Source organism: Cygnus olor, chromosome 7, assembly GCF_009769625.2.
Source record: "Cygnus olor isolate bCygOlo1 chromosome 7, bCygOlo1.pri.v2, whole genome shotgun sequence".
NCBI classification, from domain to species: domain Eukaryota; kingdom Metazoa; phylum Chordata; class Aves; order Anseriformes; family Anatidae; genus Cygnus; species Cygnus olor.
This window is the reverse complement of record NC_049175.1, coordinates 32,337,393-32,362,788: the sequence shown is the minus strand read 5'-3', so window position 1 is coordinate 32,362,788 and position 25,396 is coordinate 32,337,393. Positions and strand designations below refer to the sequence as shown.

The window sequence follows — 25,396 nt, the reverse complement described above, 5'->3', positions numbered from 1 at the left end:
CCACAGAACCCAAGCAAGGCAGACCCAGAGATGGTCCAACCTAGAGGTCCTACTAGGCAGTATCATGGTGATAAGGCACGTCCCAGGTCCAGCAGGGATCAGGTCAGGATCATGTCCAGTGCTTGCCAGGAAGGTCCATCATGACAAGGCAGGGCAGGGGCCAAGCTATAGAGCAAGCCCATGAGTGGGATCCATGACTGGATCAAGGAGCTCCGTGGCCCAACAGGGCACATCTGTGGCCAAGCTGAAGAGCAGCACTCTCATAGGATTGTCCAGGCAGGAGGTGATGTGCTCCATCTGAGCCTAAATACTGTCCCTGATGCACCAAGTTCTTGTCTGAAAGTGCAATTCTTGCTCCTTTTTAACCAGAATGACTGAAAAAAATACATTTTGGCTAAATTTCTTTTCAGAGCTCCATTTATAAAGGAACCTGATGGCAGTGTAAAATTACTTAATTCTTTCTTGTATACATAGATTGCATTTAAACAGTTTAGATTGTCAGTTCTGTCACAATCACTTTGTATAGATAAGTTTATAGTTTTAGGATTCAGCTGTGCTGGAGAGAAAATATGATGCTGTGCTGACTAGTAATAGTAGAAGCTGTACGTTACTCATCAGTGTAAATGTATTTGGGTAACAATTTTTTCAAGATGATTTGAGGATTTTATTCTAATTCTTTAGTTATGTTTTAATGAGGTATTTTGAATGAAGTTCAATTATAGTGCACATTGAGCTTGCTATCTTAATTAGACTAATTGCATTTATTTCATATAAATGATTTAGATTTAATTTTATACTTTCTACAAGAGTACATTGTAACTACTACATCTTAAGTCTTATGAGATAATAGAAAAGTCACAATTTCATGTTCTGCATCAGATATAAATGGAGCTGTCATGCAATATTAGATTTGTGACAAAAAAAAAGAGAGAGAAGAGAAGAAAAATACACAAACACACACACAAAATTAGTGATTGATGGACACATAACTGAGCTAGGATTTCCATGAATAATGTTAGTTACACAACATGCCAAAAGACAGAGTTACCAAAGGGAATAATTTTATGATTAGATGTAAATTGTAATCACGACCAGTATAGTTCTAGGAATTAAATGCTGTTAAGTGTAGAAATGAAGAAAAAGGATAACGGCTCTCATTTCAAACAGAGTTTTGTTTTTCTTGGCATCTTATTTTGTGGCAGCTGTCTTGCCTATATTTATGGATTTATTTATTTTTTAAATTGACAAGACAAAAATCTCATTAAAACAAAATCCTACCTGTGCTGCTGAAAATACTACATGTTATTAAATCTGAGAGAATTTTTTAAATCTCATTTAAATTTATTTTTCAGTAATTTACCATGCATACAATAGATGTCTTGGGCAATAAAATTGTCTGTAGTCACTTCATTTTCTGGGATGTCATGTTTTAGCGGGGTTTTGTAACATGTGAAGTGCTGAGAGAGGTTTGTAGGCAAATGTTTAATTCATTTCATTTCAACAAAATGAAAAAAAAACAAACAAACAGTAAAAGACTTTAATCAATATTTGAGCCTGTAAAAATGTGTTCTACCTTCCCCTCAAAAAAAAAAAAACCCTAAATTATCTGACAACATTAATAGAGGCAACTGAAGTGTTGAAGAGGGAAAACCTTTGAAATTAGGTTTTAGTGGCAGATAGAATAACTTACACAGCCCTTCCAAGCATAATATTCTAGCATCCAGCACAAGCCTGTGAATGGAAATGGAAATTCAACCTAAGTCCAAGCCCAAGTCTGTGTAAACTCCTAGTAGGCCTCTGAACAGCAGGATACCCATGGGATACCTGCAAATGGTCTATGACAACCTTATCATGTCCTTTTTTCTCATCTTCCACTTCCCTCAAGTAATCACCAGACCAAGCTGTCAGTGGTGGGCGCTGGAACAGGCTCGCTAAGGAAATGGTCACAGCACCAAGGCTGCCAGAGTTCAAGAAATACGGTTTGATTTTAGGTGGTCCTGTTTGGAGCCAGGAGTTGGTCTTTTCCAGCTCGGGATATTCTGTGATTCTATGATTCCAAGTGCAGGAGGACGGTAGTCGCCTCCCCTCTAGAGGCTGCAACCTGGCTCAAGGGAAAGAGCTTTAAGATGCAACCCTGTGAACATTGCAGTGGCAGAAAATATGAATAAACTATAAATTATGGGCAATGTTATTCTGTGTGCTCAGAGGAGGGACTGTAGTGAGTTGTTTTCAAGTAGGCTATTTGACTTTCTTCTTATAGTTCCTTTTTTATAGAGTTAGAAATAAAACAGAAAAAAGTGTCAGTTTTTGGTTTCATGTCTCACACGAATGATTTTACTACAAGGTCAACACTGCGTGCAATGTTCTCCCATAGATTGCCTGCACTTGCTGATAATTCATTCATTTTCTGGCTCATCACCTTTCCCTTCCAAGGGATTAAATGGCCCTCACATCTCCTCAAGAAGTATGACAGAGCTTGTTGCAAAGGGATGACAAGAAGGATGTATGGATTGAATTTCTGCATGGCTCTTGTCTTTGCTTCTCTTATTTCTGTGCTCCTCAACAGGAACACACACACGAGGAAAAAAAAAATCTTCTGCCAGTGAAAATGGGTATGATGAGAGCTGGATAGCCCCACTGGGAAATTTTCTTTCCTTCTTCAGCCTTCTGCTTAAAACAAGAGCATTTGTTACAGGCATTATTATTTTATTTCACCTCCTTTATTTCTTTTTTAGATTATTTAATGTTAATAAACACAGCAGTTCATCTTTATGTCTTGGGTCCTACAAGGAGGGACTGGTCTCACACAGTTATTCTCACATTCAGGCAGAACTTCTGGATATCCAAAACTTCTGTTCCAAGAGGGGATGGACATGGAAGGAGGGGCAGGAAGTTTTCAGCAGAACTTGCTTTACAGAGCATGGCAGATCAGATCTGAAGTCCTGCCAAAGCAGGATGAACTCCTCAAAGGCCTTGTCAGTGTTGTGGGAAGACAGAATTAAGCCAGATTCTGTGCTGCATATTTATGGTAAGTATCCCAGTACATTATATTACAGGGTCATCAGAAGCCCTATAACCTGCTCAGCCCTTGTGGAGGGGAGCACCAGAGCCATCAAACCACCCTCTGCCCAGTCTTGCAGGCCCGGATGCCTTCCACTAGCCCGCTGGAGGCCGGAGACATGCAGGCAGGGCTGTGGAGGCAGCAGGTGGGGCTAGAACCATGCAGCCACCAGGCCGCAGGAGGCCACTGTAACTTAAACTGGCTCCTAAGAATGGGGTTCTGCAGGGCTAAGGAACAGCTCGAGGTCATGAAGGAAAAGAGATTCCTTAAAGCCATTTTATTTCTCTCTGTGCTATGTTCTCCCACAACTCCAGCCCACAGCACTGTGAGCCAGCAGGCCGCACGAGGTGTGCGCCTGCCTGCGAGCTACAGCAGGCTGTGACCAGCTCCAGAGCCTGCCCACAGCTCCACGGAGTGAGGGAAATGGCCACCAAAAAACGCTGGCTATACACCTGACTTTTTGTGAGTGATATGAAACTGTCAGAAGCCAACAGTACAGATCAAACAGAGCAACAAGCACCCCAAATAATGCTGGTTACACCAGTCACTTCCACACAGGCCTACCCATACCACCTTCACATTATGTTGGTGCCCACTGCACACCCATCTCCTCCACTACTAAGTAGACAGCAAGTACTGCTTTTCTGCCAATATAGAGTGAAAGACAGTGCCCAGTCTGTCCTTGAGGGCATAGCTCAATGCACAGCTGACCTATGTTTAAGCTAATTCATATTTTTGCATTCGGCACCATGGAGATACTCACAGCACCCGTACCATCAAGGTCTCTTTTTTTGAAGGGAAGGGTATCTCATGAACACAATCCCTGCTTGAGAGAAAAGCATTGTCATTATCTTTTATTAAGAATGCTATTTAGAATCAGTCTCTTGCGTACATTAATAATGACACACTAATTGAATCTGGAAGCTCATTGCTTAGAGGTAATGGATTCAGGGTTAATATTAGCATGTTACAGCTTTGGGTAAAATGCAAGCGAGGGCCTTGCCAAGAAAAACACAAGGTTTGCTTTTATTGCTGGCATGCATTGTTCGAGCTCCACTGTTACAGCTGGAGTTCAGCAGAAAGCTTAGCCTCAAGTCTTTAACTCCTTGCTGTGCTGGAGGTGAAGGCCTACATAATCTGCATTGAAATTCTCTTACTGGGGAGAATTTTAAGAAATTCCTCTACTCTTTTCCTTCTGAAGGAGCTTCTTTTGAGACTCAGCATGGAAAATTCAAAGATTGGGTCTGGGTTTCATTGTTTGAAAGTGCACACAAGGTTAAGAAATGAGAAATGTATTATCTTTGTGTTCCAGGTTGCTGCTGGCACCTGGAGTTTATCACCAGGTAATGGGGAAGGTTGGATGGGAAAACTCTTTTCCACTAGAAAGCCCTTGTCAAAATACTGGAAGCATATTTTTGAGCCAAATGTGGTTGTGTACCATCAAATGTTGCATGAGGGATGAAGGAGACTGTACTGTTCTTGTTTGCCTTAAAAGCTGCATGAATGACTGATATGGTTTAAAAGACATTTAGACCAGACATTTTTTCCCCTCTGTATTCCAATGGTTTTTTTCAATCACTCCCTTAGGTGCCTCAAAATACATCGATCCAGAGAGCTGTGCTCTTCACACAGACCTTGAACACATCTACCTTGTCTGCATAGCTCTGGAAGCAAGGTGTTGGGGAGCTCCCTAACAAATCTCGGCAATTGGTATATATTCATTGCATTTGAAACCTGCTATATTCCTAAGGGAACTGCTCTCAAAGATGGCAAGCCATCTGTCTCTGCTTCTGGTGTTTTTTCTGTTTCCACATCCATATGTTAAGTTATAAATAATGTTTTCAATTCAAAGGCCTAATTTGGTCTGTAAATTGTAGATTTGTAATGATCAAATCTAGTTTAAGCCAGACAGTGAAGCTTTTTCCCTCACTGTTTGCTGACAGGAAATCCTTCCTCATATGATTAATGACTTGCATGTTGCTGTCCCAGGATTTGAATTTAGTATGGTATATTTTATTGCCACCAGCTCTCAGCTCTGGGCTCCTGTTTTTTCCATCCAGATCCTTGATCACTTACAGTAGACATTCTGCTGCATAGGCCTCTCTCCCAGGGAAATTTCTATTATAATAAATAAGATAAATGTGGGCAGTGTAAACAAAATGTTGCAAAACATTGCTTCAATTAGCAAAGTGCTGCAAGAATGCACTGGAGAGTCTGTGCTATATATGCAGACACCAGGAATGAATAGCAATAAAAAGGAGATATTATTTAATTTCTCTGCAGGCACACTGTGTGTGGGCAGTGCTGAGTCCATCTTGCAGTCAAAATGCCTGACTATGCAACCAAGAAGAAATGAATTCAGACAAGATGCTGCAGTTCTGCTCCAGGCAGGACAGGCTTTTTGAATTTTGCATTGGCAGGTTAAGACCATGAGAAGCCCAGAGCATAAGGAATTGTTGGGCCCTCTTGGCAGAAAGAGGGCAGAGAGTAAAGTATATAATCTCAGACTTTTGCTTTTGGCGGCCTGAGGAGATACTGCATTTAGTGATAGCAGAAATATCTGTGGGGGTGGGATCATCACAGGGGAACCCTTCTGAAGCTGTTGTCACCTTTCAGGGTGCTGTGGGTATGGGGACAACATGGTGCTGTCAGCTGGCACCCCAGCCCTTCCACCATAAGTGTCCTCAAAGTGAGGCCCAAAGGTCCATCCAGCAACATTCATCCATCCAAGAGCTTCTCAACCACAGGAGGATGGTCCTGCTTCATGCAGGGACTGGATTTCTGTAAAGGGTTTGGAAATTTTACCCCCAAATCTATTCTAGATATTGATTTTCTTAACGGTTTTCAGAGGTTAAAGTTATATGAACTTTTTTTTTTTTCCTTTTATTCATTTATTTATTTATTTATTTATCCAGTCAGCTTCAATTTTAAATGAATTTGATGAACCTCATGATTCTGACGTCCTGGCAGGCAAAAGCTTCTTCTTTCAAGGTTCTCCTTGGGGCTCTGGCTGATATAATACTGTTGTTATATCGTATATATATGATATAATTTATTTTTCATACGTATATATAGACTCATTGAACTGAATATAGGTTCATTAAATATACATATATATATATATATATAGGCTCATTGAATTTATGCCTGTTGTGAAACATATTTGTCCTACCTACTTTTGGAACTTCGGTGTTGGCCAAGCACAATTCCTGCAGTGTTGTTAGCCTACAGATTATTTTAACTTGTACTTAGCTGAGCTGTAATTGCTTTATCCTCAGTGCTTCCAGTACAACATCTGATATGATTAGCTCTGCCATTAATTATCTCGTACTTTAACTATAAACCTCCTGCGGAAAACCAAGGAAAGGTCAATGCACATATAGAAAAAAAACAGTACCTAACGAGATAGATTTATCAGCAAATTAGGCACAATGTGTGTTAAGCACACGCGTGCAGTCTGAAGTATTTTAGTGGTGTGCTAATGGTACCTGTTGTTTTGCTAAGGATATATGCTGGGATATATAACAGATATATAACGGGATACTGTCTAGCTCAAACCTCCCAGATATTTCAATGTACAAGAACCCTTTACACATTATAACAAGTAAACCTGATTAAACAATGGAAATGATATTCGATAAGTAGTCCATTCAGCACAGATACTGGTCAAATACTTGACTAGATGTTGTTAGATACTGTGTTGGGAGCGTTGGTTGTTTTCTTTGGTTTGATTTTTTTAAAAACTCTTGCATCAGTTGTTTTTGTTTTGTTTTGTTTTGTTTTGTTTTGTTTTGTTTTTAAACTCTTGCATCAGATCTGCCCTGTTGCCCCTTCATCAAAAGAGGAGTAAGAGTTTGCTTTTGGTAGGATGTCCTCTGGTTTTGTCCATAGCTATTCACTGACTTCAATTCTTACTTACAACTGTTTTTTAATTGTTTAAATTTGAATTGAATAGGAACAAATTTAAAAAAAAAAAAAAAAAAAAAGAAGTGCTGTTGCAAAACTGAAATAAGCACGCATGGCTCTGAAAGCCCCTGTGTCCCTGAGCTGGGTTCTCAGGAGAAGAGGCACAGGAGCACTTATGGGGAGGGGGGACAGGTCTGTTGACTGGAGCAGTTCAGTTTCCCTACATGAGGTAATGGTTGCTCCAGAAAGCCATATTTTCAGTCAGGAATAATATATCCCTGTTTACTGAGATGGAAACAGGCAATCAGTCATTTCATGTGCTGCCTCCCCCTCCTTGCAAGCAGCCCAGGACGGTGCAGGCTCAGCCAGGGGTTTTCTTTGGAAGGAGGGAGTAGCCACAAGCCCCGCATCACATCATCCATCAGGTGTGTGTGTCCCTCTCACAATTACCATGCAAGTTAACTGTGCTGAGCACAGCAGAGAGCAGTGAGGATAAACACCTGGGAAACAGCTGTAACAGCATCTGCAGCACCATCAGACGGACATTTCAGCAGCAAAGTTTAAATACCCTGGACAAAACCACAACTTGTCCAGCCTGGGACTAGAGGTACCCGGAGCATTTAAACTACATTTGGGATAGAAGAGGTAGGAACGCACTAGGGGTGATTATTGGATCCAGCTCGAGGACAAAGAGCCTGTGGTACTGCAGAGGCAGATGTGGAGGAAGAAGTGCTGGTTCCCTCCTCACCGCCTGTCAGTGGTGCTGGGCAGGGTGGTGCTGGAAGGCAAAAATGTTTCACAGGCAAAACGTTCAGGGATGATTACTAGTACCTGTATGTGTTATTCCCAGGCTGACAATGCAGCTCCTTGTCTGGTGTTGGATGTACTCTAACAGATATTGCATGTTTTGATACATTTTGATAAATAAAAGGACAGAATTGATATTTTTCGAAGTGTGGACAAATGTATACAGGCTGGAAAGAGGCAGCTTCTCTGCAAGCACAGTGATGCCTAGACAAGAGAAATCTGGTATCATTCCCAAGCCGAGGTTTACACTGGTGTAGCTGTGGCTGATTTTGACATTTTGGGGATCCAGGGCTTTCAGTTGGTGCCAGGGAGCAGCTTGGCAAGCAGTGTCTTTTGGTAGTGCTGCTAGTGTCTGTATCCCATCCCTATGCTGCTTCCTCCGTTGTGGCTGTGAAGTAGCTTGGTTCTAGGAGCTGAACCAGATGAAAAAGCTCTTTTATGTCCAGCTGGGTAGCTCAGGCTGTGTAAGAGCGGCAGGTTCAGTGCTTCCTTTCCAATCCTCCTCCATCAGATGAAGTGAGAAGAGAAGCAATGAGACACTATCCTGGAAGAGTTTAATAACAACAACAACAACAACAAAAATTTTATATATATATATATATATATATATATATATAGGTAATTAGGTCAGCTGTAATGATGTAGATAAAATATGTCTTAGAATTTTATTGTAGATGTTAGATTCATATATTTTTCATGAGTGGTTTACCTGCACATCTGTGCTTATCATCTAAGCACCAGGAGTCCCACTGTACCTGGGGACTAGGTCTTTTGAGCATATAATCTTCCAACATACCAAAGCTCATTAAATACGTGGTTCAAAGTAATTTAATCGTTTTCCACACCTTGATATATTTATTAGGAAGACAATAAGAAAGAAAAAGCAGTCTGTCACTGCCTGAGGTCTGCAGCAACTAGTGCTGCTCTGTCCTTCATTCTCAGTATCAAACTTGTGGACCTGGGCTAAGGAGGTTTTAAGGTTGCAGCTTGGAACTTGTTCTATTTCTCTAAATTATTTTCCTCATTTATTATTAATATACAGATGTCACACATGCACACGCATCTGTATGTATCTGCCTGTAATGCAGATATATATGTGTATATATGCATTTATATCTGTTAGTTCATACAGTCACTGTCTCAGTTCAGTTACTATTTTCTGTTAAGAGCTCTTTTTTTTAGTTTTGTCAGGCATCGCTGTTTTTTAAGTGGGTTATCTCTTTAGAGAATTTCACAAATCATTCAGCAGGAGATGTCATTACATTTCAATCAATAGTGAAACTTGTGCCACGATCCCATTAGCAAAGGATCTTCCAGTGCCTCAAACCACATAAATTTGTATAAAGGACGGTCTGAAAAACAAATCTAATCTTGTTTATTGACAGGGCCCAATACTGACAAAATGGTCTCTTAACAAATCACTTAGCCAAACCATTCTGCAGAAATAGTGCCACCTCCATGAAGGATCTGTTTTGGTTATTTGCTTCTACTCTATGGCTGCAACTCTAGTTTTTCACTCGGCAGCACCATCGTTATTTTCTCCACACGCAGCTTCCGCAGAGAAGCTGAGGGGGGGAAAAGAGAGAAAGTGGTTGTCACAAAATGGCTGCGCTCCCCTTTCCCCGAGGCTGCCTACGTTGTACTGGCAGAAATGAGCGAGCTGCTTCTCCCTCAATTCCCCTCCACAGCTTCCAACCCACTTCGCCTGAGAGAGCCCCCCCGGAGGCTGCAGGGGCTCGGGCTTATTACTCAGAAATTCAACGCTGCATTTTCTTCGTCCTTTGTACAGATGGAAAAACTGGGGAAAGGACAATCGTACCCAAACGTGGGCAGAGAAAATCACAAAGCCCGGGAGCTACAAACAGATGAATAACTAAATGCTTCACAGTACCCGGAACAAGCCTTGGCTTAGGAAAATGTGACTTCTGCCTACGGTCAAGCCAGCTCCTTCTGGATAAGCTCATGAGCAGTTTCTGAATCAACCCTTTCCCTACTCACGCACTCGGAGCAGTCTGGAGCATAATTATTGCTTTGGTTGCTTTTATGAGGCCATTTTAACAAGCTTACATTAAAAGTTATCTGAAGGTTTCTGTGGCAGAAAGAGACGTACAAGGTCAACTGTTTTTTCTCTTCTGACCTTTGTTCTCCATTACCATGCCTTAAGTAGACACACTTCACTTCTGGTTGCCTGAATTTGTATGGATCTGAAGCTGGTTTATTGACGTATGAAAGATGCTTCTTCTTTTACAGCCTTCATACATAAAAGAAGCTTGGAGAGTCCTCGGTTTTGAAAGTCATCAAGCTGAAAGCAGCATTCCTCCTGCACGTTGGAGAGCTGCTCTTTAACTTCAAGGTGCGTTTTACGGGGCTCTCACGCTCTCCAAGCAGCTTCGCCGAACAGCGATGCCGCAAGCAAGGACTGCTGGTGATCAGCTCTGCTCGGGTCATTGAAAATTTTCAGAGGTAAGACAAATACTTGTTCTTTGGGCTTTGCAACCAAGGAAACAGAAGGTTATGCTTTTCTGCACACAGGCAAAGTTCAGAACAAACTGTGAAAGGAGTGCATATGGTACAAGATTGGGAGTACTGGCTGTGCTGCCAGGCACAGGGACCTCAACAGGCTGGAGAAGGGGGCAAACGTGGGCCTCGTGAAGTTCAACAAAGCAAAATAAATACAAAGCCCAGCACCTGGGGATGCTCAGCCGCAGGGACCTGTACCAGCTGGGGCTGACTAGCTGCAAAGCAGCTCTGCAGAAAAGGCCCTGGGGTCGTGGTGGTTCTGTGAACAATGTCTAGATTCTTGGGTTTTGCTGCTGTTCACATCACGAGCAATAATGAGGTTCACATAACTCCAGATTTGCTGGTCATAACCCTGCGGGCAGGGTTGAAGATACTCCAGTGGCTCCCAGTTTTGATCCACCAGATCACAACAACCAGTAGTGATCTCCATCTTTTCCTCAGACTGCTTCCCTGCTCTGGCTGGGAGACAGCCGGGAGCTCTGCGGTACCCACAGCCATCTTCTGCTTTCCCTCTCCTCCTCCCCATCACCACGGGAAAGTGCTAGTCCTTCTTTGTCGGCACATTAGAAGAGACCGCTAGTAATCGGAGTCTGAGGCAAATAAAAAAATCACAAGCTATGGAAATGCAGAGCCCCAACAGGTCTCCTTGCAATCTTACGTACACTGGAGTAGATCCATTAGCCATTAGGAAGCTAATCCTGATTTACAGTTTGGAAAATCGGGTACAAATCTAGAGCCAAGCTCATATTTTATGTTAACAGTTGCTGTTACAAAAGTCTGAAAACAACCACCAGACTTTTCTCATCCAATCAAAGTAGTCTGTAAATGACTTACACAGTTTCAGCTAAGTGTAAATATGTCAAGAAGGCTTTTGAATACTGAAATCAGAACACATATTTGAAGCAGTATTTCTCAGTATTAAGCAAGAATCCATGGGACACTTATTTATTTAGCGCTCGGGGAACATATCCTAATTCAAAGTGATGACAAAAAATAAAGTCTGAGGATACTTTGCTTGGTCTTAGAAATGCAGCACTCCAGAGGGCTGCTCTTGAACGCTCATTCCCGTTACATTCGAACACCCGGTCTCCCCAGACTAACACCTTGTCACGGGCACTAACTGCTGATTGTCATTAAGGAAAAACAAAAGGCTATATTTTATTATTCATAACAAGAAAAAAAATAACATATGGGGAGAAATCAAGGAGAACATTATTATGAAAGCATCATTTTAGACAGAATTTGTAACACGTTTGTCATACTGCAGACAGTTATAAATATTAATATAACATTCACTGGGAAAAAAGGATCAGGACAACACTAGCAGCAGCTACTGAGAAACTTCAACACTATGCAAAACGTCACATGGCACAAGCAGAAATTATTTGCCTGTGGTTCTTTTACAAAGAGATGTGCTAGGAGAGGTTTCCAGAGGAAAGAAACGTTCAGTGCCAGCAGAGGCAACAGCTGCTGAGGGGCAGGAGCGAGCTCTTTGCTTGAGCTGGGCACAAGGTTTTTCCAAAGGAATCTGTTTTCAGTGAAAGATTTGATTTCATTTAAATGGGAATCTTTGGGAGTTGTGTTGGAGTTCTTGGAGATACTCCGATTTTTACCTTATAATTCATTTATAAACATTTCCCCATGAAAATTAATTTTCCACGAGGCCTCACTGGAGAACTTGACTGTATCAGTCTGCACAAGCCTATGGAAGGAGGACCAAAAAGATGGGACCTTTCACTGGAAACTGAATAGCTTTCCCTTTTTATTTTTTTCTCACCCCAATTTATTCTTTACCCTGTGTAGTGTTGCATGCAGCCTGTGCCCTTCACTTCTGTGGCTCTGGGCAAATCATCCATAACCTTTTGTTCCTGCATGCATTCTTTGTTATAATGTTATGAGAATTGTTTAAGAAAAAAAATATTAGCCCTGGGATCACTTCAGAACAGATTAAAGTGTAGCAAAGAAAATTTAAATCTTTTGTATATAGATTACATAGCTAATAAGTTTAATTAGTGGTGCCTACTCAGTTATGGATCACAAGACCTACTCCTTGTATTTAGAAAAATATGTGCTGTATATCATTTGCCTACTAAGTTGTTGCAGCACACTAAGAGGATTTCTGCTGATGAAGGAATAGATGCATCTGTAGTAGATTTAAATTCACCCTTTCAAAAAAGAAAAAAATTGGAGTCAAACGTTCTTCATTGTTTTATATTATCATAGGTTACATGGGCATCTGCTTTTAGATTCAAGAATTGCTAGTTCCTGTAGTTGCAATCAAATTTCTATTTTTAAAACTAGAACCGATTCTAATGCTATGTTCCCCAAAATGTTTCTCTGCTCCAGCTGGTCCTCACTCACATGCAACTTCCCCCCGTGCATCCTTCCCTTGCAAAGCACGCTCCTCGCCAGCCAGGGTCCCCTGCAACGATTCTCACACACCCATTAAAATTTTACTGGTCCTTTGTGCTGCTGTTCTTTCTCAGGGGTCCGTATCACAGCCCATCAGCTTTAGAGCAATATAAGAAAGTGAGTAAGGCACTTTCAGAGCTATGTAAATCCCTATTCAAAGCTATGTACTTCATCAGATTACTTAGTGCTATGCAGAGCTGAAAAATCCATCGTCATGATACCTAAGATGAAAATGAGGCCACTGTTTTGTTTTTGTTTGCTGAGGGGTTGATGCTTTATATATATATATTATAATTATTTATATATATTATTAATATTAATTTCAATTCTATCTAATAAAGCAGATGGTGAGGCTCACAAAACTTGGGTCTTCAAAGGTCTACAAAGACACAAAATATGTTGTTCTCAAAGAAAAAAAAAACTTCCTTTGACAAACTTGCTTCCCAGAACAAGACAGACTTTGACACACTAAAGCAAGTCCAGTGGGAACACCAAGATGACCACAGGGCCACAGCACATTGCGTGAAAGGAGATGTCAAGGAAAGGCTTGAGAAGCCAAACAGTTGAAGATGAAAATGTGATTTTCCTGTCTCATGTGAGGATAGAGAGAAGACGGACAGACTATTCTCAGAGATGCACAATGAAAAGACAGAAGGCAACAGACAAGCTCCACCTGGGAAATCACAATTATATATTAGAAAAAAATAGCAATAGCAGTAAACATAAGAATAGGGCCCAGAGAAGTGATGGATCTCTGTCTTTCAACAAGGCCCCAAGCCATATGATTTAAGCTGACCCTGCTTTGAGCAGGGGAGTTGGACTAAGGAACCTCTCCAGAGGTCCTTTCCAGCCTACTCTGTGATGAAATAGAAAACTTTGCTGTAAAGAGCCACGGGAAGTAAGGTATTTTTAATTATAATAACCAAAATATATACACAAGAATGTGTATTTTACATATACTACGAAAAAAATACTGCATTTCAAAATGCATTTACTGCAATAACAGAAGCAAATAGTTAGTAGTAAGGTTAAGTCATTAATATTATGAAAAGCCACAATTTGCATGTAAGTTGAAGCTAGAAGAAAGCTACAGAAGCTCAGTATTCAGAGACACAAATTCAAAGGATTTCATGCTACCCAACTCATCTCAACTTCATTACGTAATAAATAAGCCTGGACTGATGCTCTCGACCTAGATTGTTATCTAGCACCTCCAAGCTTCAGATTCCTGTATTTACATTTACTATTTTGAGATATTAAACTGCAAGGTCAAGGTAAGTATTTTAGTTCTAACAGCTGCAGCCTAGTTTCACTAAAATTACATTAATTACTAGACCAAAATGTTATTTTAAATTGTTCTTCATTTCAGGAAGTGTGAACACTGAACTAGCTGTAACAAACTTCTAACGTTTTCAAAATCACAGATTCATTTCTACTTTAAAAATAAAACTCATAACAGAGGCTTAAAAAGGTCTTTATAAAATCTCCATAACACTTACAATAGTAAGAAAATGATTCTGGTTGCTAGTTTTTAGTAAATAGGAACAGCTTTGTGTCATCTGTTTTAAAGATGGTTATAACTACAGTTCACATTTCATTATTAAAAGGTGGACCAACAAACGTGTCAAGAAAAGCAGATTATTGCTGTTTCTCAACAAGTCCTTTTTAATAAGGACATGCTGCCTTGATAGACAAAGCACGTTTGACAGCCAGCTGAGATAGAAGGAAGGAGAGAAGTAATGATTTGCATGCCAAAGAACCTCTTCAATGATCACTTTATATTTGGCAACTGTACAATTAAACTGATAAGATCAAAATCGTGTCATTCCATCCGTCTCTTGCATGACGGTGCTGATCTTTTCAGAAGTTTGCTTGAAGTGACACAGTAAGGCAGAATCTGAGCGAGTTCTGGACTGCAGGAAAAAAGTCTGGTGCTTATCCCGTCACCTCTGACTATGAAAATACTAGACGTTCTTCGAAATGTTTTTCAGCAGATCTGTCAGGCCAACAGGTATGGCTGTGCAGAGAAAATAAAATGTGTACATAAGGGAAATGTGAAGATATCAAGTTTTGAATTCCTGTAGTAGTACTAATAAAATAAAATATTCAAATTCAATTTCAACAGGAGTCAAAAAGATCAAAAAATCCATCATCCTTTTTGATCAGTTTTTAAACATAAAAATCTCCTTAAGTCTACTTTTTGTGTACACAAACAGGCAATTAAAATTATAAAGAGAAAGAGCTTACAACTGCTCGCAGGATATCATTCACTATACATTTCAATAAGCTACTAGATTCTTTACTTATGGTTCTATGTTATCCTACTGAGATACTGAGAGACAGAAGTACTTAGTTTATACATCAGAGCTTTAAAACGCTGCTGTATTCCACCCCACCCCAACCCAAAAACAGGTGAAATACCTTTAGTACTATTTTATCAGTGCGTAGAAGCAAATAAATACTGGTGGCTACTCACCAATTGCTAGTGCAACATATTCTTCTTTTATGTAATTTTAGCTGAGATAGAAAACACTACTGACTTGACTTCATTAAAAGTTACCAACAGATTTCAAGAAAAAAACATCCCAGGACAGAAGACTATACAGACATGCCGTGCAACAGATGCTGTACACTAGATCTGGTCCCCTACCTCCTCTTTTTGCTTACAAAATTCATCCTTCACATGAAGGAGGCCAACCCCACCTGATTGCGCAGGTTGTAATTTTCCTGATTGCAGTTTTCCTTTTTTCCTACTGCAGAATACTTACACAAGAATATTTTACACACTGGATGCAGAGACGTTCTCCTTATGTAAAAAAGGATCCTGGTCTTGTAGTGCGCAGCCTTCCCAAGATACTACTTTTCATTACATGCATCCCAGGGGGCCCTAAATGCCCTCCCATTTAAACTTCTGGGATCTGAATGCTAGCCTCAAGTGCTGTACAATCAAGCAAGAGCTAAGAGAAGTTCTGAGCGATTCCTAATGGTATTACAGCTGCACAGACATCCTTGACTGTGCTTTCTTGCGTGACATCCTGCTAAACTATCTTCCAACTGTGGAGTTCTCGAAAATACAATTATCCCAGTGTCTGCTGAAGCTAAGCAACAAATCCACTTCTGGTTTTGTAGTGATAAATTACTACATCCCACGCCCCCCAATTGAGATAGAACATTATTTCTGTATCGGTGAGTTCCATATAATTTCACCCTAAGCTGTCATAAAGAAACAAAAGCAAAGAAAAATTGCGCAGCTATGACTTGAGAGTCTGCAAAAGCCATTGTGATAACTGATGCACTATTGTCAAAGATGTGCTGCCAGCGTCTTCTTCCTACTATTTAGCCACACTAAATAAAAATAACACCTGATCAGCTACAACATTTCATATTTAAAAAAAAGATGCCATCACCTGGCCATCAGACGCATTCTGTTACAGAAGACTACTAACGTGGTACAGTAAAGATATCTAGAATGTCCCTCTGAAAAGTCAAATATTTCTCTTCATGTCAGGTATTTATGTACCTTGATGCTATCAGTTCTTCTGAAAAATGGAGAAATACATCAGAAACTATCTTGTACAATTCCAAAAAAGGCATCACAGTGCATATTTCTTGCCCCTTGCCTTTCAAAAGAGAATACAGTCTTCTCTGCCACATCCAGTGACGCAAAGTGGTACAGCACAGATCCTTAGCTAGGAAACCCGCAGCTTAAAATAAAAATACCTGCAAGTATATTTCACATTTAAGATGCTCAATTATACGGTGCATTTAATTTTATTTCAAAGTGAACCAAATTCCATGCTACCACATTTCATTTGTTCTGCTGAAATTCTTAGCTATACAAGCATAAAGGGATACCAGTAAAGGTCTCGTTCATTAGTTTATCAACATCAATTTTAACAGCTTCTTAGGTGAGAAGTGACTTTTCCCTGGCATACATGTGAGCAGTTGGTCAACCAATTACAACTGCGTATTACAACACTAGAACACTCTTAGTGCTCTTCAATCTACTGCACTGTAAATGAAATTTCATCATATCCAGTATCTCCAAGTTTTACTATACTTGAACATTCGCTGAACAGCTAGACTAAGGAAGAAACAACAGGATAAAGACAGACCGCATTTTAGAGTTGTACTGGCAATTATCACATCATACCAAGAACTGTATCAAACACCTTTTGTGAGGGGAAGGGAGTACTCTAAGACTTCCCTTGCATTTAAAAATAGGAATTGTTTTTTTCAATCAAAATCATGCACTCTGCAGTTAACTGCTTCATAGTTTACATTTCAGAGGAAAAGGGGAAAGTAAGATCTAAGCTGCAGGTGAGTTGAATATGAATACGTAAGTCATATTAGAACAAACTTACAAATTCATGTACCCATACATCAATGTTGCGGCTGCTCAGGATTGATATTCATAGTCCTGTATATTTCTTTGAGAAACAGCAAGGCAGTGTCTTCAGATGCCCTACGGAGCATTAAAAAAAAAAGTGTTAATTTGGTATGGCCCATATTCTAACTCTTGTAAAGCATACTTCATCCCACCCCAGTTTTCCAAACTGTTTGCATTAACTATCACCCTTGTCCCTCTCTTTTGGGACCGTGGCCTTAGCTCTACCAACTTCCTTTTTGAACCACAATTCTTCATCCGTTTTACATCACCTCTGCTGTTATCCCTAGCCTACATGTTTACCTTTTACTAAGGCATTTTCCCCCACCTTGTCCTCCCTAACACTTATTAGGCTGGAACTTGAAATTCCCCTCTCTATACGCTTCTTTGATGTTACTCACTTGTCTCAAATATCGTATCACTGTTTGTCTGCCATGGGCTCCTGAATATATTCCACCAGCTTGTCAAAACTTTCCTATTTTACTTACTTCACTGCATCTATCACTCCAATGTCAAAATTCAGCTTTCTATCAGCAAAATTCTACTATTTCTCTCCTAACTGGCTGACACCTTCTTGTACATAAGATACATTAAATAGACATAGCCAAGGTTGTAGGAAATATCCATAGCCACCTTCTCCTCCTTACTACCATCAATAAAAAAAAAGGAATTTCTCAAAACATTTAAAGATTAATGTAACTCAAGAGCCATGTTTCCAAGTTGTTTTACCTCCCCTTCTTAAATAGGCAAGTTTTAACAAAGTTCCAAGCTGCAAGAGTTGTTAGATAATAACATTATTATTAAATAATAAAAATATCAGACAAAATAATAAATTTTGGCATCCCTGCCCATGGCAGAGGCCTTAGAACTAGATGATCTTCAGGGTCCCTTCCAACCCAAGCCATTCTATGAATAACATCTCATTGCTTTTAAAAGAAGTTATATAGGGAGACAGCAAAGATTTAGATGGTCAGAACTGCGATGCTCCAAATGTGAAGAAAATCATTCACGGAGAACAAATACAGAATTCAACATGCAAGCTAAGGGTCTACAGACATTTTCCATAGTTGAATCTGGATATGGCAGCTACATTTCTTGATGGTCTCTGCTATTAAACAAGCATGAAAACAAGCGAGCAGAGGGATCAACGTGAAAGCTCCATTCTCTGCAACGCACAGTTTAATTAAGGGCATTCCTCACCACCCTCCTCAAAACAAAACAAATTAAAAAAATCACAAATTTGGGTCATGAACTAAGGGGGGCAAAAAAAATAAAATGGGGAGCCAGATTTTAAAACCTGGAAATGATTGGCTGCCACCTGGTGGAATAAAGCTCCCATTCCTTCAACTCCACCTGTGAGACAGCACTGCCACCACTGGGTCACCGACTGCTCAGGGAGCTCTGCCAGAGTACAGTGCTCAGCAGCACTGCAGCCTTGATACTGACCTTAATAAGCCCCTGCAGGTAACACCTTCAAATTCCATGTTTTACCCTCTGAAAACGTGCCTACCTCTGAAAATTATTCAATATTGGAAATAAATACCTTAAAATTATTTTAAAAAAATAGAGCACCCCTTGTACAGCACCTGCTCAACTCAGAAAGAGACTAGTGTTTTGTTTACTTAAAGACAAAAAAAGTCACACACACACACACCCTTCGCCAGTATCATTCTGTGTAGGTCAGCAACTGATACCCAAGCTTATTACCTATAAAGGCGCGTTGTCATGTTGCCAAATACTGTTTGCATACCCTTTGTTCTACCATTCTACCATTCCCCATCTTGTGTATGTTCATGCGTGCTTAATTTTATGGCAGTAATAGAATGCAGAAGACAACATACCAATAAAAAAAAGACAACTCACTGCACAATGGCAAACACAACAGGTCAATAACAACTTCTACTCCTATAAAAGGAATTACAACTTTCTCCATTTGAAACTTATTCACTTAAAAATAAGTAAATCCAAATCCAGATAAGGCAATGGTGGATTGCATATCCAGCAATTTTACTTGAACATGAAGAGGTAATAAAGTTTTGTAAAGCACTGTAGTCTAATACAATTCCTTCACAAATGGTTTTATTTGAAAAACTACAGTTCATAGAATCACAGAATATCCTGAGCTGGAATGGACCCCCAAGGGTCATTGAGTCCAACTCCTGGCTCCACACAGGATCCCCCAAAAATCAGGCCCTATGCCTGAGGGCAATGTCCAAACACTCCTTGAACTCCAGCAGGATCGGTGAGCCTGTCCCAGCGCTCGACCACACTTTCAGCTGGAAAAATATTCACCAAGCTCTCCTTGTTTTGAAAATGATTGCAGCTAAAGTTATATATTTTGAATTTTAAAGTTAACAGACCTGCATGCAAATGTCTTAATTGCAAACAGGACCATAGATTTGTTTACTTTGTGCTAACACACAGTTCTATTTGAAATGAAACTAGCTAATCCACTAACATCTAGGTGGGACATCTTGACACTAACATTCCTGGACAGTCAGTTTGTTTTCATACTTGAATGTCTCAATCATATAATACTTGACCATCCAGAGTATAACAGATTTATCTTCGCAGTATGCTTGAGTGGGAAGACCACCTCTTCCAAACATGAGATTATTTCAGAATTAAGTGATGAGGACCTCATGTCCAACTGGACAACCATCTTTTCAAAAAGTTTCAAATACTACAGAGACCCAGAAAATTCAGGTCTCCTAAATAACGTGCGTACACTGACACCTAGAACAAGTCTGAAAACATATTTGGGTATAAAAACACAGCTATTTTTGTCAAAATGTACTCCCATTATGCATTAGGGCATAATTTTTGACATTTAAACGCAGACAATTACATCAGGAAAGTAGTATTTATAGAATCATGCGTATTTCCTCTTACCAGTAGCACAAATGACTCTGTAAAGCGAAAAGGTATTCATTGAAGCTTTCTATTGGTTTTTCTTGTAGAACATAGTCAATGCGACGTCCTCCATTCAGCATTCCAACCTTCACTGAAAAATCCTCATCTTTTGGAGGGTCTGGACTTTCAGTGATCTTTTCAGCTACAATTACAGATTTCAAGATTTCAACTATTTTCAACCACAGCCCGCTTGATTATAATCAAGAAATATCACTCATTTTCCCCATTATAATTTCCAAGTGCTTGCAATAGGACAAATTTAACTGACTAGCACATCGCTGCATAATCAGAAATCTACTGGAACTATAAGCTTATTTCTTTCATAGCAGTTTAAACAGAGTTTGTTTGAAGAAAGCCCACATAAAGGAACAGCTAAACCATTTAAAAAATAAACCTCACTGTTTGTGCACAGACTGATCCAGTCACTCCACAAACAAATATTTTGAAATTTTATATATATATATACATATATATATTTACAACCCGCTAAGAACAGAGTCAATCACTATCCTCAGCTTCAACCACAAGTTATGTTTTTTTTCCTTTGTAAGTATAGACAAAGCCAGCATTATTAAACATTGACAGATAATTCATGACCAGGAAGCCTGCTTTTGTTATAACCAGGGACAGCATTTATATCTGACCCATGCAGATTTTCCTCAATGTCATTTTTTCCCTTGTTAGAGAACGTACTTTAATGCTTCTCAACTCATCCCACAACTCAGCAGAAGATTACTAAAGAGAATAAATCCCAGAAATAAATATTTATTTGTATTAAGTTGACCTGAGAGGAAAGAAAAGAATTGATCTGGAAACCTGCCAGATCAAAACTTTTCTACTGGAAAGTTAAAAGGTTAGACAAACTCAAGCCCTTCAATAAAAGCTGTCAATGTTTCCTTTCCTAAAAGGGAAAAAAAAAATACACAGTAGATCTTATGTTTAACATTAATACTCCAAAAACACATAGGCCTCCTTAATAGGGTCGGGAAAAGCAGCAGCAAACATGTGCTAGGGTACTCAAGTTTCTATTAATTTGAGAACAATAAATTATAAAACCAGAAACGTGCCCACATACCTTCTACCACCTGCTTTTCTTCTTCCTCTTTAATCTGGTTAGCTACTTTCTCCAGTTCTGCTTGTAGCTGAGTTGAAGACGTATGAGCACGTGCAAATTCATTAAGGGTCTGCCAGGCACTCTTCAAAGAGCTAATAAAACCCTGTTTCAGATCAGATCCCATACGAGAGAGAGAGTCTTTCAACTCTGAAAAGAACACCACAGTAGAAGGATTTAAAATCTTAAACTAAAACCAGAATGACTAAACTCCATTCAAACATCCCATTTATCAGAAGAAAGCTACGTCATGAACATGTGTTTCTTGTATCTCTACCCCATTGGAAAAGATTAGATGAAATATAATTAGCATACAATTAATTTCTCACTGTATGGGTCAATGAGTCAACACCTACTGTCACAGGAAGCAGCGTTGTGGACCCTTCAGAACCTGCTGTGGGACTATCTACCCCAGCCAATCCCTCAACACAACCACCCACAATCCCTGCTGACACCCTACGCTGAAGTACAGAGGGACCAGTCCCAAGCTCCAGCAGAGCAGAACAGGAGCGCTGCCAATGGCTCTTGCAGTAGTAGTGAATTTTCAGAAGCGCTCCAGGGCAACTCTAGCCTGTAATTCTGCTACAGCTCAGTAAATGTGTCAGCAGCAAGTCAGGTGCCATGCAATACTGGTGTCACTTGCACAATGGCTCTGAACTTCTGCAGCAGTGACAGTGAAATAAACAGCAAAATTGACTTTCCTTATGTAAGTATGCAAAATTTAGATCACCTTGATCTGATGTGTACTCACGAGCAACAAAAACCCAATCCCTGCCCACCAAGCTATGGAACTGCCTTTTTCATCAACATTTCCAATACTGAAAAGACTGGTTAAACATCTCATGGAGGTAATTTGGAACAAGGTAAAAACCATAGTAAATTTAGTTTCTGATTCTCATTTTCTTAGAAATTAAGGAGAACAGAACAAGTGATCACGAAGACACGTATCGAGGAACACTCACCAGTCTCTTGAAATTTTGCAATATTCTAACACATCAAATGAGTAAGTTAGGAGTGAGAGCCATATATTAAATAAGTTTTCTTTTTACCTAGATGAAGCCTTTTTCTGCCTTTATGATGTGGAATAAGAACTGGTTTTAAATCCAAGTCTTCAATGATCATTGGTTCTAACCTGTAAGCTACTGGATCCAGCTGTTAAGAAATAACAGATTGATATTTAGTTACCTTAGAATTTATTCTAACCATCACATTTCAGTGAAAAAACACCTATTTATAATTAGTAGAGACGGTCAACTATTTTATAATTCTGTTCTCTCAAAAGTTTCTCATTTTTACAGAAACCCAGTTCATGAAAATTTAGTTTAGTTGTAAGATTAGGTAGGTTCATTAACTAATTAGGTCTTGTTCTCCTACAGAGGTTCTAAGAGAAGAACATAACAGGGAAATGACGATCTCTACCAACTTGTCACTGTTTAATTCCTAAACAAGACAGGATGGAAGATGACAAATGTAGTGCATTTCCAAAACTTGCATTTATTTATTTATTTATTTAAAACATTTCCCAGAATCAACCTAGAAACTAAGAAAAGTCTGGTAAGTGGCTCAAACACAAACACTTTACAAAATCTTCACGAATAGATTGAAATTAATGAAAAAAATGTTGTTTAAGCTCCAAAATGAACAGGACAAATATCATCAAGTTATTCACAGGTATGGAACTTATGAGCCAACACTATTTCACTTTTGCTGTAAAGATCACAAATATCTGAAATATACATTCCAGATAGTTTTTTTTTTTTTTTTTTTTAAAAAAAAGGGTCTTTTGAGAAATGTATGTAGGGGGAAAGGAGGTATAATGCTCAGGAGGTTTTAACTTAGTATTCTATATTGTTGTCTGCATCAGCTAAAATCAAATCTCAAAAGTACTGCTTACTCACTGGATGATAAATATTGAAGAAGCCCTTGCAGGTCGGAAGCCTGTAGTTTTCATCAATCTTTTCCAGTCCTCGCACAGTAAGGAACACACCAATAGGAGAACCAAGAGCAAAGAAAATATCCGGTTCAAAGTCCAATGCATTGTAAACTACTGAAACCTACCAGACAGAAGTTAGACAAATAATTTCTCAGCACTGCGAGCTAGTTAATATCATGCTTAGCTAAGAAGGAAAAACAAGATGTGTATTAAATCAACCACATGCTCACGATACCTCCAGGAGGTTTCGGCTGCACTGCTGCACCCCCATACTAATACTATAGTACACTATAGTATTAAAATGCTTTTCTTTAAAATCTCTAACTACAAAATACAGAGATATAGTTATATAAACATTAAGAAATAAATTTTTAAAAAGTTTATTTGAACAGGACGCATTCGAGGCTTGATTTTTGATTTCTGAGTTAAGGTTGAGGTAAAACAAATATAACATCATATATAGACCAATTTAGGCTACTATGTTAAATATACAGCCACAGAGCCCTTCAGTGTCTTGGCATTCACAGACTTTTGATTTTGGAACAGAATCCTTTTTATAGCTCATTTGCTGCTGAAAGTGTTTTTTTTTTTTAAATAATAATAATTGTACTGGCATCCTTGATATAGTTTTGTTTTTCAGTAATCTAACCCACAGTCCCAGCCCTCCCTCCCTCCCTCCAAAGGGTAAAGTTCTACGTAAACATACCTTGATCATTGCGCAAGAGTTAAGTAGGACAAAGTCACCAACATGTTTAAATAAACAAACAAATAAGAAGGACAACATTGTTGCAGACTAATCATTCCAATTTATGTAGTCTCACCTGGCCAGTTCCAACTTCAAAATACTCATAGTCAATGTTCACAGAAGAAACAGACGCACCAACTGGGAGCCTCCTCTTTGAGTGCTGCTGACCCGACTCCGAAGGGGAAATAGAAGTAACTGTCTCTTTTGCCTTCTGGGAAGCTTCTTGAGTTTGGAGGGTGGCGGCCTGTACTGCTTTCTTTTCTGCTGCTGCTCTCCTTTGTTCCTTTTGAGACAGGTTTTAGAATCAGGAAAAAAAAAAACAAACACTTTTTCCCCACAGTTATCAAAAGCCCTCTAATATTTTCATGATGCTAAAAAGCATGTTAAGAACAGAAGCTACTCCACAGCAAGAAAGTCGGTTACCTTTGCTTAACAACTCCCTGTTTCACTCCTGAAAAATATATTTACCTGCTTGGCTGCTCTGTCTTTTACAAAATTGGCTATTTTCTTTCTTGGTCCAAGAGGTATCCCCATTTCCTTCAGGTCATCAATTGTGCACATCAGCTTAAGAAAAAAAAAATATATATATATACACACACAAAGTATACTTTAACTTTTCTAGTAACATATATCATTCCTCATTATCAAATGAATTTGTTACATCATTTTATAAAGCTACAGAAATTACCAAAAAAATAAAAATCCATGATACACAGTGACATAACATAACTGAAAAACAAATAAACCCAAGTCGCATCACATTTATTTTTCATGTCAGGCATTAATTATCTTTCCTTTGCAACTATTTTCATTCTTGATGGTACACTAAACAAAAAAGCAAACAAAAACAACAAAACCCACAATGTCTGCACCCTGTCAATCCCCGTAAGTCAACTGAACATTACTGTACCAGAGACTCCATGTCAATTCGCTCCTTTTCAAATGTGCTTGCATAGTCTGATAAACTAAGCATTTCCAGAGTCTTCTGCAAAGTAGGAACATCATCGTCTATTTCAGGCTCACAAAGGTCATCACCAGAAGTAGTAATTGAGGAGCCCAAGGAACTGGTATCTTCAGTCATCTTAACGGGACAACACAGAAAGAGAGTCACATCATTGGACAGTGAGAAGCCAATATGCAACAAATAAATGCAAATTTAATTACTTTCTCTTAAAAACATTATTATAAAATAAGTTTTGTTAATTTATGCTCATTTTTAGTAAAGAAGGGTACAGATTTTCGACTACTAATAGACCAGCAAAATATATATTTAAAAATTAGTAAGAGAGGCAAGAGGTTTCTTGAGCTTTCCAACACTCAAAACTATTTATTTGTTTATTTTTAATGATCAAACAACTGGTTAGCACATCAAGCTTGACAACAGATAAAATTCTTTCCTTCTGACAAATCTCCCCTACCATTCAGATACTGTGAAGACCAAGTTACGTGTCCACAAGGGTCAAAACTGATGCTCATGACCAAATCCCAGGACTGGTCTACTCGGAACTTCAGAGAGATGCAAACAGCTTGTACTGATACTTGACAATGTTTACAAAATGGCACATTACTGTTAACATGTCAAAATGCACTATCAGAACCCG

General features: G+C 39.2%; 1 protein-coding gene across 1 annotated transcript in view; it reads right to left on the bottom strand.

Annotated features, from left to right (window-relative positions):
- Positions 1-12,067: 12,067 nt before the first annotated feature.
- Positions 12,068-25,396, bottom strand: part of LOC121073593 (SEC23 interacting protein) — a 25,029-nt gene continuing 11,700 nt past the window's right edge. Inside the window, exons 11-19 of the mRNA XM_040564611.1 lie at positions 24,706-24,876; positions 24,264-24,359; positions 23,872-24,078; positions 23,016-23,171; positions 22,167-22,269; positions 21,082-21,267; positions 19,986-20,148; positions 17,071-17,171; positions 12,068-14,723 (exon numbers count right to left, since the gene is read on the bottom strand). Of these exons, the coding sequence (XP_040420545.1) occupies positions 17,090-17,171; positions 19,986-20,148; positions 21,082-21,267; positions 22,167-22,269; positions 23,016-23,171; positions 23,872-24,078; positions 24,264-24,359; positions 24,706-24,876 (1,164 nt within the window). The 3' untranslated portion in view covers positions 12,068-14,723; positions 17,071-17,089. The remainder of the gene's footprint in view (positions 14,724-17,070; positions 17,172-19,985; positions 20,149-21,081; positions 21,268-22,166; positions 22,270-23,015; positions 23,172-23,871; positions 24,079-24,263; positions 24,360-24,705; positions 24,877-25,396) is intronic.